The sequence below is a fragment of the Engystomops pustulosus genome, chromosome 4 (genome assembly GCF_040894005.1).
Source record: "Engystomops pustulosus chromosome 4, aEngPut4.maternal, whole genome shotgun sequence".
Lineage (NCBI taxonomy): Eukaryota > Metazoa > Chordata > Amphibia > Anura > Leptodactylidae > Engystomops > Engystomops pustulosus.
In genome coordinates this window covers 75,651,682-75,667,491 of record NC_092414.1, presented here as the reverse complement: position 1 = coordinate 75,667,491, position 15,810 = coordinate 75,651,682, and the positions used below count along the sequence as shown (strand labels likewise).

Below are 15,810 nucleotides of genomic sequence, written 5' to 3'. Positions count from 1 at the left end.
TTACCTGTTTATTGCTGATCTACAGTCAGCAGAAAAGGAGACAGATGGAAAGAAATAAACGTGTATGTAGAATGAGACCAAACACAGGGTTTCTGTTTCAAACACTCGGTCCCCAGAATAATCACAGTTTGGCAGCAGCTACATTGTCAGAACAGGTCAGTCCATACCCTGAGCAGAGGGTCATCATCAAGAAAGCAGTGAGGACTTGCAGGCCTAGGGAGAAGTCTGGGTGAAGTCGAAAGTCTGGAAGTAGCTGGTACCAGATGTAAGATTTGGAGGACAAGGGAGACTCTTTGCAAAGGTTTTTCATTTTACAGATCTAGAAACCCTTACAAGTATTCAACTTCAGCAATTTAGATAAACCATTCATGATTTCTAATTAACAATTTATATCTGTATTAAAAGATGGAAAACAAGCAAAAACAAGGGGGGAAGGGTGACTGTAAAGACTTTTGTTTTTCAGTATCCTACACCCCTAGCATGATTACTTTGTACAGGTCAAAAGTGCGGGACTTCACAGCCACATATTATGCAACGATCTATTGGGGCTTAGCCAATTGATGCACACAAACCCAAGGTTTTTATTGTGAGCATTCAAGACCTGTTCACATGGAGCTGTACTGCTGTTGTAGGATTGTGGGCCCACAGCCATGGGGACTTAAAGGGAACCTGTCACCAGGAGACCCATTTTTAGCACTCCTCAAGTCCCCACAGAGCATAGTACATACTCAGCCAAAGTGTTTTTGTATTAAAAATTGGTTTTACAGAAAAAAAAGATATGTTATATTGTACCTTAGCATCTGCTGTGTGACTAGGCACTCATCCACTGGGAGTGGCTGGAAAGGAGCAGTCTCACCCCCCCCCCCCCCCCCCCCAAGTTTAGGTGAATAGGTTAGTGGACTTCTATATAACCCATTATGCATCAGATAAGAATCACATGATTTGAGACCATCTACATCTGCTGAAGGACGGTGTGATAGTCCTTTTTCACTATATATTCCTATAAAATGTAAGAGACTAGAAGTATCCAATCAGGAGGCAGCAATGTGAGTGCACATGCCTTTTTTTTTTCTCTTTCTGGTCGTCAGATTTGAGTTTTTCCTTTTTGAAAGGGACCCTGGCAGCAGATTTTCACAAATACAGTAGCAAGTTCTCATAGACCCTATTCTCATTTTTATAATTACTGCAGCATCTCTTTTAAAGTTGATCCATTGCTTTTCAGCTTCATTTTTATTTGCAATTCTATGTCTGCAGGTTTCACAAAACAAAGTCCAGTGGAAAGTATCCAGAACAGAATAACCAAAGAGATTATCAAGTACTGGAGAGAAATAAAGTCCATTTTGAAGAGTAGAGATCCAAGAGGCACAGGCCAAGTCTCCTTTTCTGAAATCTGTTCCATCTTCCTGACACTAAAAATCAACGTTGGTGTAATTGAATTTGACATCTTGTGCCAAACGTTTGATGTCAATCAAGATGGAAACTTTCACTACATTCCTTTCCTACAGTTTTATACCAGGAAAAAAAAATATGTACTCGAAAGAAGAATATTAGTCACATCCACATGTCCCATGACTTAACATTACTCAGTACAGAAGACACATTGATTTCCTGTTCGAGGGAAAAAAAGGAAACATTGCATCATCCCGGCATCAACTTAAATTTTTTTTATTATCCATCTTTACACAGCATATATGAACACATTCTCCCCCCCCCCCACAAAACCAATGTTTATTAAAGTGCACTTTTCTATACTCCAGACATTAAAGAAAACATTCCTACTACGCATAATAGAACAGATTAAATACAGTAAAAATTGTTTTAACACTCATGACTAAAGAGAGGAAAGTTAAAGTAGTGTTAAAAAAAAAACAAAAAAAAAAAAAACTAGGATTCCCTGTTAAGCTCTTTCAGTTCCTTTTATTCCGTTCTCCCTTATAAATGAAATATGAGACAGAATTGGATTAAAGAAGCCCCTCTGTATGTCTCAGAAATTTATCTGTGTCCTTACCCAGATACCTGCTCCTCACTGTCCTTTATTAGGGGCGCCATACACTAGGCGATCACAGAATCAGTGAAGGGTGCCGTGTCATGGACTGACGACCAAACCATATCAATGTATGATGAAGCGTTTCCATCCCCGACAGTGTAGACAATCCATGAAGAAGCACTCTTCACGTTCTATGATCACGTTTACCGGATTCCGGGCGGAGGGAGGGGAGGTGAGCGCACCTCTCCCCTTTCCTTTCCATTGAAAGCTGAGCGGCCGCTCCATAAACCAGGCAGAATATAGTAGATTCCCAATATTTTGCAATGCAGTTTCCGCCTCAGTCACAGTGCGGTGAGACACCATATGCTCCCCACATTGTGACTGGGTGCTATAGACCTGTAAGACTCGCCGGCAGCAGCGCATGTATTGCGCAATCACTGCCGGCTCTATGCAATGCAGCGCTGTGCTGACAGCGGCCGCAGAGGGGCTTATTCACAGCGCCGGCCGAACATTCAACCAGTTCTGTGAATAAGCCCCTTTGCGGCCACTGTCAGCACAGCGCTGCATCGCATAGAGCTGGCAGCGATTGTGCAATACATGGGCTGCTGCCGGCAAGTCTTACAGGTCCCTGACTGACAGGGGCGTGGAGGGGGGGGTGTCGGCCGGCCCCCTCATGAATACGGCCGACTGTATGGACATGAATAAGGAGACTTGTACAACGATCCAACCTCTTATTTGATAAGAGGTCGGATCGTTTAAAACTAAGTATAAAAACACTCATTTTAATAAAAATTCTATAAATATAAAGGGGCTGGGGACAGGATGAGGGGGAGCTAATTTGTTGGGGGTGTTTTTCCCGGGTGACAGGTCCTCTTTAAGGCAAAATTAATCTCCAGTCACTACATCTAGATTTACATATGTGATTCAGCAACTTAGAGATCAGCCCAATCTAAATACATACATAAAATACATTCCATCACATGAACACCATATTATACATACAGCCATCTATGGTGTATGAAGTTATAATGAGAGCTGAGAAGCAGTACCCCTGCACTACATGTATGTAGAGCAGTCCATATTCAGGGAAGACAACTCTAAAAGATAAAGGTTTTAGATTGGTACCAAACCAGATAATCTTATGGGAAATTTTCATCCAATGTGTCATTTCTGCAGCTAATTACATTTCTCAAGGTATTCTGTCCAAATAGCATCATAGCAAATAGCATAGTCACGGTATAGGAAGGTATAAAGCTTAGAACTGTTCCCATTTCAGAAAAAAATATAGTTTGTAAAATAAAAAGTTATACAATTTTCGTTTTTGTATCAATGTCTCAGTTTTCTAGATCTCTGCTTGCTGTCATTCATAGTTTACTTCCTGTGGATAAAAATGTGGTGTCAAAGATCTAGAAAACAGGGAAGAATTGATACAGAAAGTAAATTGGAAAGTTCTATAACTTAACATCATTTAAACAAAAACATTTATTTTCTTAAGCGGTAATACCTCTTTGAAGGGAATTTTATTCTATGGACTAATTTTAGGATAACAATTCCATTTACTCCAGTGTTAACAAAACACTAACATTTACAAATAGGAACACTCTTGCTACGCAATGTAGAGTAGGGCTGGGGCTACATTCTGAAAGCGACTCAGATTTCACATCCTTTAGTAGTCTGAACATTAGCCTCAATAATTGTAAACCTACAAGCTAAACCATTGGTTGCTTCTAAAGGGCAAACCTATGTTGCATACCAAATAATCACACAGAAAATGTGTGTACATTTGCTAAAAAAAAAAAAAAAACATCCAATATAAAACAAATGCATTTCTGGTATTGAATTAAAATAAAGTTATTTACAATTTCCATTACTTTATTCTGAGGCTGTCTATTTGTGGGTCAAGATAAAGTCATCAGATACACAATATAAAGCAACAGACATCCGCCCCAATAACAAATGGAAATGGACAATAAGGCCTACAGTGCCCAAATATATTCGTTTGTCAGTAGATCCCATTAAAAACAGAAGAATTTTCTGAAAACAAGGTTTTTACACGTGTCTAGGTGTTACCTAGACATAATTTACATAAAAACGTTCAAGCAGGTTATATTTGCATGCACAGGTGATGCTCACAAAAATGGTTATGGCAGAAATCTTTAGGTCCAGATAGAAAAATGCTTCCATAATGTGAAACAGGGGTGTGACTGGATCAGCAAAGGCATCTGCTTTAAAAGGGGTTTTCCCACAAAGAAAAGTTAGGCCCTATCCACGGGTGCCGAGACCCCACAGAACATGAAAACGAGGGGGGCACACGTAACTCTGTCGGATCCCTCGTCGCTCTGTCGGACTCATGGAGCAGACTGCAACGCATGACCATTCTGCTCCATTAAGTCTATGGAGCTGACGAAATATGGATGCGTTCGGCGATCTCCGTCAGCTCCATAGAGTTTGATAGAGCAGAACGGTCATGCACGTCCGTCTGCTCCATTACTGACGGAACGATTACCTATTAAGCTAGATCGGGTGGTAGGGGCCTCTATCGTACGCGAGAACAGCCCTTTTAGGGGCTAATCCTCACGTCTCCTGTATCTTTTTCTAACTTTTATTGGCCCAATATGCAAATTTTCTAAAGAATATGCGCAGCGAAGATATGCTGGTAGGAGGATCAAAGAGGCTACTGGGGCGTGGAGTAGCCACGCTGTGTAGTCTCAGCTCCGGCTACTCCTCGTCCCAGTAGCCTCTTTAGAAAATTAGCATATCAGGGCAATAAAAGTTAGAAAAAGTTACAAGGGACGTGAGGATTAGCCCCTTAGTATGTAGATCCGTGATGGTAGGTTTACTTTAACACCTTTGAAGCCTGGAGACCCTCATTTTCATTTGCATACAGTCCTTCATCCTGGTGGTGGATGTCCTTTAAGTTGCAATGCATACTATACAGAGGAATGTAGTTTTCTCAGCATGTGTCAAAAACTATATTCCGATAAATGGGACATTTTCTGCAACCAATCTGTGACATGTAAATTATTCCAGCAGCTTTATACTCGGGGTTATGTGGGGGAGGGCTAAAAAGTTGTAGGATTCTTACGGCAGCAATACGTTTCATGCGCATCTTTGGGCGTTTATGACATTCATACTGCTTGGCTCTCAGTTTGCTTAAATAATAGTATAAAACACTAAAGTACACATAAGAAAACCAATCATAGGAGCTGTCAGTCATACTATACATTAACTGGATTCATCTTTATGGATTATTCAGTCTAAAAGGTGGTGGTCCCAGAAAGCTCTTACTACATTACTAACCATTTATAGTCCTTTATCCTTCACTAGCAGGTCAGTAGTCACTTCTGGGCGAGGAGTAAATGCTGACTTCATTTTAAAGGATTGGATTTTTAAGGAAATGTCCCAGCTATATGGATGAGTTTTATGGCACCCTGGGTCAATAGTACTAGTCCTCCAGCTGAGGCCAGAAAAGTCATAAAATTAATATGCACTCTCATATACAGTGACTACAAGAATAGCTGTGCTCTGCAATTTCTGACGCTCTCATAGTACTCAATGGAGTTGTAGGACCCATGCTCGATCTGCTGCTTTATTCAATTAGTAACAACAGACCCCCAACTATTGGGGTTTGGTCTCGTGATGGGTTGGTTCCACCCCTTGAAGAGTCGCATCCATTTACATGAGTGACTAGAACAAAGAAATGACGGCTCACTAGTTTACTAGATAAACTCTTAGTATATGTTGCTAGGTGCATTGCAAATAAACGCTAAAGATGTAATGTTAGAGAAAAGAACTTATCTATATGCAAATTGGTTATATACTGTCAAGTGACACTAAATGCACCAGAGCCTTCTCCGGTGCCAGGACAAAAACCAAGAGTTACTTGGGAAGTTTGGGGCCACAAGTACCTTATAAGTTTATTTTACCCCCCATTTTAGTATAAAAACTTTCTGAAAATGTACATAATTGAGTTATAACTGGAGAACATGTGAGCAGCGCAGATACAGACATCCTGAGCAAAGGCCTTTTACATGGTCGATTGTAGAAAAATTAGTCATATCGATGGAAGACAAAACTAATATGCAGAAGTTAGTATTCATATCACATCAGCAAAGTCTCTGGGCAAAACTTAGGTACATATTGTACACGTCTGTCCAACAAAGCCAAATATTTGACCTCGTAAGGATGGACTAACCTGGCCATGCCCATTTACACTGCCAATAAAAAATATTTAAAGGAATTGTCAATTACAAATTCCATTTTTTATTCAACCCTCTAAAAACCTAAATGTCAAGGCACGTAAACATCTCCACAAGTAAGGCAGCATTTGGCATAAATCTATAGAAACAACATCTTCCCGCCAGCAGGAATACCCATACGGAGCGCAGCTTATCTTTCGGAGGGGCTTTTTGCATAGTGTTATTCTAGGTAGTGCTTGATGATTGTACTTTGCTTTAGGTATGACTTTAAAATGAAAAATAAAACAAGTGCATATTATATAACATCAAAAGGAAAACATCTCACACACACAAATATGGAGAATGAATGGTTACATTACAGACACCGGTCTTGTGTTTCACTTAGTTTTTGACACATTCCGGTGGTCTTCCTTTTTCTTAACCAGTCTATCTTTGATGGCATCGGGGGCAGGCCGACGAATTAGTTTTGCCTTAGAACCTAGCTGATCCGACATGGTTGGTGCTTTATCCTTTTTTATGGTGCTTATAGGCTGCGTTTTTGTAGAGGGTTTGGCATTTGGAACAGGCTGTGTTTTTGGAGCAGATTGTGGAAGTTTAACTACGGAAAGTGGGGTGCGTCCAGTGGTTGTAGTCTTATCGGGTGCAGCCTTACTAACGCCATTTCTAGTAGACTGAACCGATTTAGTAGAGTTTGTAGCAACCGTAGCTGGCTGTTTAGATAAGGGTCGAGAAGGGTATGGGAAAACTGGAATTTTATCCGGTGCACGTGAAGATACAACAAAGGGCTTCCTCTCCTGGAGATTGTTCTTTGGCAATTCTGCTTTTTTACTTACTTTTCCGTCCCTGCAGGAAATTGGGGCTGGGGCAGATTTCAGACTGACAGTGCCTTTGTAGTTCTGCTTGATACCCTCCGTCCTCTTAGAGAACTCAGATTTAGATGATTGTGTAATAACTGGTTTAATTGTATTGGTTGTTTTTAACGGTCCCGTCTTTGCCTGTAGGTCAGACGTACCCTTAGACTTGGTTATTGGATGGGCCATAGATTTGGGAGAAGTTTTAGGAGACTGTGTCTTCGGTTTTGTACCCCCATATTGCGTGACGCTTTTACAATTCTGGGTTGTTTTAGTAGAATGCAAGGTGTTGGTTTTTCCAATGTTACTAGGAGAATTAAGATTTCTCGGTGTTCCTTTGTTTTCAGGTCTTGTAGGAGTAATTATATGCGGTGGAGAATTTGATTTCTTCGCTACCTTCTTCTGTGGTTCAGGAAGTAACGGGGACCCCTTCCTTGGAATGACTTGGATTTTAGGACGTACAGGTGTAACTGGTGTATTTTTAGTTCCCCTGTGATTTGCTGCCCAAGGGGACTTTTGGCCTTTCAAATGAGCACTGGAAGGGGTCACTTGCAGGGTTGGGGTGGATCCCATTTTTTGTGAAGCACCAATTGCAGATAAGGGGTTCATTACAGGAGGCTGTAGAGATTTACTTGTTGGTGTCGTTGCACCGTCACTTTGTGCCACTTTCTGGAACTGTAAAATCTTCTGCTCCAAAGTTGTAAACTGCAGCACTCTGCAAGGGTCAAATTTCAACAAAAATCCTTGAAGAGTGTCCCATCCACCTCCTACTCTGACCATTACATGCTTTCCATGTAGCATCTGGAAAATAAAAACATAAAAATACTGATTATTTCTTGCCCTTTTAATATCATAAGTGGAGATAATGGATGTTGTAATGTAAATAAGGCAATTATTTTTGGTTGGCGGGGATCTAAAATTTGGGTTCTCCAATTATCTTGGGTGGCTGAAGCAATATTTTATCACTGTTATATGCATTTTATACACACACACACACATATACATATATATGCATGTACATACACTAACGCTTCATATCATCAATGCTTGATGAAATTATCTCCATTGGATTTATATAGCTATTCTACTATATTTGTCTCTTTTCAAACATGTATAAAGAAACCAAAGTGATAGGCTTCACAATAGATTTATGTCTCTGCTAGTGCCCGGAGCTCGACAGAATGAGGCCAGTGTCTTTTTTCATGGGATTTTCCCATCACAGGAAATAATGACAAGGGAACTGAATGAAGTTTTAGAAAGTGCTCAAAGAACCAACAGGAAAATTATATAGAAAATTACAGAGAAGTACGGATTCTAGTAGCTGTGAATCAGTCTCTTAACCAGCCCCTTGTCTCCCGCTCTATAATGTTCTATTAAAGGGGTATTCCAGGAATCAGCATAATTCATATACAAATGGGTCCTCAAAATATAAGCTAATATGTAATTAGTTGTTATTTAAATTTTTGCTCCCGTTAGCAGACAAATGCGGATGACATAGACTGTAATGAAGAATTAAAATGCTACTGGCCCTTTAATCAGTCCGTTAATTTCCTCCGCGCGGTCCGTTGCAGAGAAGACACAGGACAGAAGATGGCCGCTGGTCACACGTCCCACGTCCACGCCACACGTCCTGCACCTGCCTGGGCAGGTCATGTGATCACCACTAAGTTTGGCTGTAGTCGGTTGGTTGCAGTGCATCCAGTATGGCCAGTGTTTTGGTGATGGCAGTTACACATCATTACTATGGTGACAGACCGGGACAGTCTGTAACATTATCACTGGGAGCAGAGCACAAGAGGTAGGAGGAGTTATTGAGAACTAAAGGATCATGGAACTTGTAGTTTCCAGTGGCGGCCATCTTAGTGATAACTCCACCTACTTTAGAGAGGCCATAAATTTTGTAAATCATAAAATTTAACTATTAAAGCTCCATTTTGTGACTAATGACATTGTTGTATTCATTTATTTATATCATCATGGGTTTTTGTGTCAGATGTTCATATTCCCGGAATACCCCTTTAAAAGCTGCAGCCTATCTTGGAAAATGACTAGGAATGGCAGGAAAACGGTTATAATAGGTCTGATAAGATACATTATGTTTGGTCACTCTGCTTTGATTAAACTTTCTACAAATTGTACACATAATCATTCATTTACAGCTGACAGGATAGCCACATAACCCTTATGTCAAATACTAAAAAGTAATGCTTACGCAGCACAAAAAACAAAATTACTGTAAGAAAGACATCACCAAAAAATTAGTTTGCTGCAGAAACCTTTAGCACGATGAGCATTACTTCCTCTTCATAAACCTTCAACACTCCATTAATCTCAAGCCGTTTCCTATAACTACTGTGCAGAAAGATTGGGTTACAGACCCAGATGCTTCCTCCAGGAAACTGCTGTCAAGATGCTCCAACATTTCATGGAAGGAAAACAAAAGGCTAGTGTGCATTCTGTGTAACTATCCGCTATATCATTACTTTATTAAGACCGGCTACATTCACTATATTCCCAGCTCAAATCTCTGGAAGATTTTATTCGAATATATATAAAGCAGCAATGCTGATAGCACCAACATCTACATCACTAAATTGTGCCCCATGGCTGTGTGATTCCATGCAGATTTGAGCAATTTGGAAATTCTTTCAGTGATTTTTGGACATTATGACCTCATAAATAATTCAAAGCAACAGCTACGTCACCAATACAAACTGTCATAGTAAAACGTTATGTAGTGGCTGAGAAATGGAAGGATTGTCAGGGGAATATGTCGAATGGACAGTTAAACATAGCCAGTAAGTGTTTGCTGCATATTGCACTAAACACTTACCGGTAACACTGATCATGGGTGTTAACCTGTCGATAGTCGCCGGCATCGCCATTTTGGCTCAGATCGTCGCTCCCCACGACGTCATCGGGGAGCAGCAATCCGTTGCTATGACAGCCTGTTTTTCAACTATATATTGCAATGTGTTATTTGTACATTGTAATACACGTGTAAAGTAAACAGTAAAAATCATAAACACATTAGGTATCTCCGCATCCAATGTCCGATCTATCAAAATATAATAACTGTTTTTTCTGGAGTTTAACCCTTTTTATGGAAAATAGTCGAAAATGCTACTTTTTTGCCATTTTGAAAAATTCTCTAAAAAGTGATCAAAAGGCCATACAGTCCTAAAAATGGTAGCATTGAAAAAGTCATCAAAAGTCGCAAAAAAATGACACCATCCACAGCTTTGTTCACTAAAGTATGAAAAAATTTTTTTTTGTAGTACAGTAGGTTTTATGAAAACATTATGAAACATCTATAAAATGTGGTATCCCCTTGATCGTACCGACCCAAAGAATAAAGTAGATACGCCATTTGGGGCGCTCAGTGAAAGCCGCACAATCCAAGCTCACAAGAAAATGGTGCAAATGCATTTTTTTCACAAATTTCACTACATTTGGAAAAGTTTTCCCTGCTTTCAATTACACGACATGGAATATTAAATACCGTCAATATTTTGTAATGCAGAAAACAAGCCTTCACTCAGCTCGTTACATGGAAAAAAAAAAAAAGTTATGGAGTGAAAAATGAAACCGCAAAAACAAAAAAGGGACTGGTCGATAAGGAGTCAAGCATGTGAAGGGGCACAATTTATTCCATTTTCTAGGAGAAATTACATAGGAATGGCGAATGAAGAGTTCTTGCTCCAAAATTGTTATTTCACCAATAAATTAAAAATCTGAAACTCTGAAGAGATGCAGGTCTGCCTTAAATTCTTTCCACTTACCCTTATGAAAAGTATTTTATCCCCTAAGCGGTAGCGGCCTTCCGATAAGAATTCAATAGAGAACCTGTGTGAGCAATTGCACGGAGGATCTTGAGCAATGTTGGTCACCTGATATGAGAAAAAGTGGAATATTAATAGAAAGATAAATAAAAATTATTTTTGCGGCTGCATTTAGCAAAATGTTCAATAAGCAGCTGCATATTGTATATGAGCGAATTCATAAAGCTTCTCCTAGACATCTTCCATTATAATGTAATTGCTCGGATGCAAATGTAAGGGTCTAGCCATGAAAAGCCTCTATTTCCTACAATACAGGCAGTCCCCTACTTAAGGACACCCCACTTACAGACAACCCCTAGTTACAGACAGACCTCTCTGCCCACTGTGACCTCTGGATGCTTTACTATAGTCCCAGGCTGTTTATTGCCGAATAAATCGACAAACCTGCACAAAATCTGCATGTAATACACCCAGAATTTGTAGCAGATTCATTTGCAGCAAAATTCACAAGCAAATCTTTGCATTAATTTTCTGTGTGCGTCGCCTTATAATGAGGATGTCGTATAGTGTAAATGTTTAGTCACTACTCTCATTGTAAGCCCTAAAAGCTCAAGCAAGATGGGATATGATAGAGTATGACGGTATCTTACAGCCTCATGCAGCTCATGGTGACAGCAGGATTTCTTAATATTGCTGGGAGTTAGCGGTCCGGATTCCATTATCAGCGTTTCTTCCAGTTCAATCTCTTTTTCAAGCTTTACTAGGACAGGTGGTTCCACTCCATAACTTTTGTACAAAAAAAAAAAAAAAAAATTACACATTCATGTGATGATGATAAATTCTGTAGTTCGTGTTTCTAGGAATTTGGAAGAAAAAAAAATAACATACCGGGATACAATTCTCCCAACATCAAGGAGGCAGAGGCACACTTGTCTGGGGTCTTTATGGAGAACTGAGAGATTTAAGACAGATTAATTACGAGGGGAAACTCAAACAAGTCTGCATTTTTGTCAAACACCTACTTACTGACATTACCACCAGGATGAAGGATTGTAAACCAAGCACACTGACATACTGGTGTGTGCCCCTTCTGGCAGGATCTGCTCTTCTTTTGGTTTCTTAGGCCCTACTTTTCTTTTACAAGGCTTGGGAAATTATGCAAGGCTTGGGAAATTATGCAAATGAGCTCCTCAGGCTCATTTTCATAATTGTTAAAGCCATTTTTCTAAAGAACTAGGGCACTGGAAGCTAAATAAAGAGCAGATGCTCCCAGAGATGGCACACACCAGTATGTCAGTGTGCTTGGTTTACAATCCTTCATCCTGGTGGTAGATCTCCTTTAAACAATAAATCACAAAATATTAACAGTTACAGTGATTTGAGGTATGCCTCAGTCGCAGCACAATAGCTTAAGAAGAAAATGAAGCCTTGAAAAGGACCATTGAGGCATAAAAATTTAATTGCCATGGAATCTCCATTCACACTTGTAATGAGCCCCAAATGCTACACAGCAGCTGCTTGTCTGAAGCTCCGCCAGGCAGATTTTCCATCATGATCTGGGGCTTCATATAAAGCTTTAGTCAAGGACCTTGCTTCTCCTGACTACATGTTAACATTCACGAGGTTTTCTATTTATTACAGAGGATCGGCGATTCTACATCTCCTCTCTCAAAGGAATCTTTGTTAAGGGTTATTTTTGGTTTCTCATCAGATAAATCTGAAACAAAGCCATCATTAATGATCAAAACTGGGTCAATAAACAAACGTTCACACATTTATTTAAGAAAACACAAGCCATCTGCCAGACGCTGGATAAGAAGCTCTGGTTCCAGACAGAAGGCATACTGGGCTCCAGATTGAGGATGCGACCATGTAACAGGAATATATAGGCACTTCCAGATATTATGAAGTAGGCACATTACACTCAGAGGGATACAAAGGGTTTTCTCTGTTTAGTTCTGTAAAATTATATATTTGGTGTATTGACAACAAGTGGCAATATGTTCCCTGGTGACACCAGAGATGTAATAATATTACTTAGGCCGAGTACTAGGATGAAATCAAACCACAGTATTTAATGAGGCTCCTGCAACTAGGTCACATCTTAAATAGGCTTTATTTCTTCACCACAACACCTGTCATGTCTGTCATAAAGACTGTAGCCTTTTCATACAAACTGGCAAAAACATGAACTTATACCCAACGGAGTAAAAAGTGTCCTTAAAAGGTGCTCTTACCTTTCATCAGCACTCCTTGTCTTTGTTATTTGGCTCTGAACATCCTAAATTTAAGCAATACTTAGAGACTGAGGACTTTCTTTATGGGGGCTGGCCACTTACCCTGTCAAAGGTTAGTAGACTCAAATAGTCACCAATATTTTACTTATTATCTTGGGCCATATATTTGCATCACTTTTTCCTTGTGCATTTCTTGAATATGTTTCTGGATGCATTTGGCCCCTACATACATATTTATTAATGTGCTGTGCCTTTCTCTAAGATTATATCTTGTGAAGTAATAAGCCATAATTGTAGCTGGAGAAGAGTTATTTACAGCATTATGAACATTGGACTCTCCTTTTTCTCACCTTGCCCTTCCTTTCCTAATTGCCGTATATATATACTGGAGTATAAGCCGACCAGAGTATAAGTTGAGATACCCAATTTTGACACAAACAAACTGGGAGAACCTATTGACTTGAGTATAAGCCCATTGTATCGCCAGCCAGCCAGCCCCCTAGTGTATCGCCAGCCAGCCAGCCTCCTAGCGTATCGCCCTCTAGTGTGCAGTCCCCTCCCAGCAGTATGCACAACCTATAAAAAAAAAAAAATTAAATGTGTACTCACCTTCCAAATACCCACTGAAAGGTCCTCATCTTTCCATCAGTGCTCTGGCTTTGACTACAGGGGACCCAGAGCCAGAGCATCAATAGATAGCAGAGGCCCTCGAGTATAAGCCGAGTTACGTTTTTTTCAGCACATTTTTTTCATGCCGAAAATCTCTGCTTATACAGCACTCAAGTATATACAGTATGCCTCTCCTTCATTGCCTATTAAGCGGTTCCTTTATTCTCCCCATGGCCTTGCTCTAGCATTCCCTATTCTGCGCTCTGAATAATTACTTTCATATTTGGTCTCAAAGGCTTAAGAGGCTCCTTCCTTTTTTTGTTATTTGGAGGTGAAACATCAATAGTTTTTCTAAAGTGTTTAGTTGAAAAATGTACAAATAAAAAGTATAAAAACACAAGACTGAAAATACTCACCAAGACCTTCAGATTCAAAAAGATAGGCACCATCCACCCCAATACTCTTACACCAACGGAGGAAGTTGGCTGTGTTGTCTCGAGCAAAGAATGAGCCAGAAGGCGCGTCTTTTCTGCATGGGACCCTCCTCATGGGCATACCCTGGAAAGCAGTTTTTCATTTACTAAACATACACACACATATATATATATATACACATACATACACATATATATACACATACATACACATATATATACATACACATATACATACACATATATATACACATATATATATATATATATATATATATATATATATATATATTATATACAGGCGGTCCCCTAATTAAGGACAGACCCCTCTGCCAACTGGTGAAGCTCTCTGGATGCTTTATTATAGTCCCAAATTGCAATTATCAGCTGTAAGGTGCCTGTAAAGAAGATTTATTGATAATGCTTGGTCCCATTACAGCAAACGAATTTGAAACTCCAATTGCCATAGGGGCAAAAAAATAATAACAATAATTTGTCTAGAACTACAATTATAAAATATTCAGTTTCGACTTGCATACAAATTCAACTTAAGAACAAACCTATGGACCCTATTTTGTACGTAACCCAGGGACTACCTGTACATACATATACATATATATTAATACTTAGTATACTAAATTTGTTCTGCTATTCCCAAACAAGAAATTGGTGCATGAAACAGTAAATTCCAACATGTAAAACATTTTAATTTCCCCTTTTTTCCCCCCTTCAGTCAGGGTTTAAAGGGGGTTTCCAGGCTATAAATTTTGATGACATATCCCAAGCACATGACCCTAGTATCAGATTACCCCACAGATTTACAGCTCTCAGCAGTTGATAAACCGAGAATGGAGCAGACAGAAGACGGCTCAGGAGCTGATGTTTTATACTGGATCTAACAATTACACAGACAACTCGGACGTCTGCTTCATGTTCCGTTCTCCGCCTATAAACTGCAAATTACTATTTACTATGGATCAATAATAAAACCCTGGAATACCCCTTTAAAGGTGTCAGCAGAAGGGTGAGTTGCTTGTATTTTAGAAGCAGCTGGCATCACTGCTCGGGTTTTAGCAGTACCCCTTTTTTTCTGGGATTTATCCTAAACATACATGAGGATCTGTTCTGGAGTAGAGAGATTTTACCAGTTGGTGGAATGACAACTGCATACTCCATTAAAGGTTACTACCCACTTCAAAGGTCATACACTTACCACTAGCTCTTCCGCTGTACAGCATCGCCTCATGGTGTGTTGTACAACATGAATTAGCTGGCAGAGATGGACACCGTTGTCAAGATTGGTCATGAATCGATCACCTCTTACCTCTACACCTGTAAACACACCATCATTGTGGATATATGAATGCTATCAGGTTAGGATTTGACACTCATTAAGACGGGCGTGTCCGCTGCACATCCGCAAAAAATGCAGATGTGTGATGTCTGTTTAGTATCTGCACCCGTTTCTCCACGTCTGTATGTCATTCATTTTTTTCACATGCCCCCCAAAAAGATTTTTTTAAATTTGCATGGATTGCATACAGATGCAGACCCCCCCCCCCCCCCCCGTCTGTTCTCACATCTGTTTTTTTTTTCACGTATGTGCAGACCACGACCAACATAGAGGTCAGAGGATCTACAAAAAAAAAAAAAAGATGTGAGAACAGACCCATAGGAATCAATGGGTCAGTATGCCATCTGTAAAAAAAAC

At 39.8% G+C, this 15,810-nt stretch overlaps 2 protein-coding genes across 2 annotated transcripts in view; one reads left to right on the top strand and one right to left on the bottom strand.

The window, feature by feature from the left end:
• LOC140128456 (uncharacterized) overlaps positions 1 to 2,395 on the top strand; it is a 74,296-nt gene extending 71,901 nt beyond the window's left edge. The window contains exon 16 of the mRNA XM_072150162.1: positions 1,255 to 2,395. Within this exon, the coding sequence (XP_072006263.1) occupies positions 1,255 to 1,577 (323 nt within the window). The 3' untranslated portion in view covers positions 1,578 to 2,395. The remainder of the gene's footprint in view (positions 1 to 1,254) is intronic.
• A 4,125-nt stretch (positions 2,396 to 6,520) lies between these two features.
• The window catches only part of GAS2L3 (growth arrest specific 2 like 3), a 31,093-nt gene continuing 21,803 nt past the window's right edge, over positions 6,521 to 15,810 (bottom strand). The window contains exons 5-10 of the mRNA XM_072146352.1: positions 15,313 to 15,431; positions 14,082 to 14,223; positions 11,708 to 11,771; positions 11,470 to 11,605; positions 10,820 to 10,927; positions 6,521 to 7,838 (exon numbers count right to left, since the gene is read on the bottom strand). Of these exons, the coding sequence (XP_072002453.1) occupies positions 6,564 to 7,838; positions 10,820 to 10,927; positions 11,470 to 11,605; positions 11,708 to 11,771; positions 14,082 to 14,223; positions 15,313 to 15,431 (1,844 nt within the window). The 3' untranslated portion in view covers positions 6,521 to 6,563. The remainder of the gene's footprint in view (positions 7,839 to 10,819; positions 10,928 to 11,469; positions 11,606 to 11,707; positions 11,772 to 14,081; positions 14,224 to 15,312; positions 15,432 to 15,810) is intronic.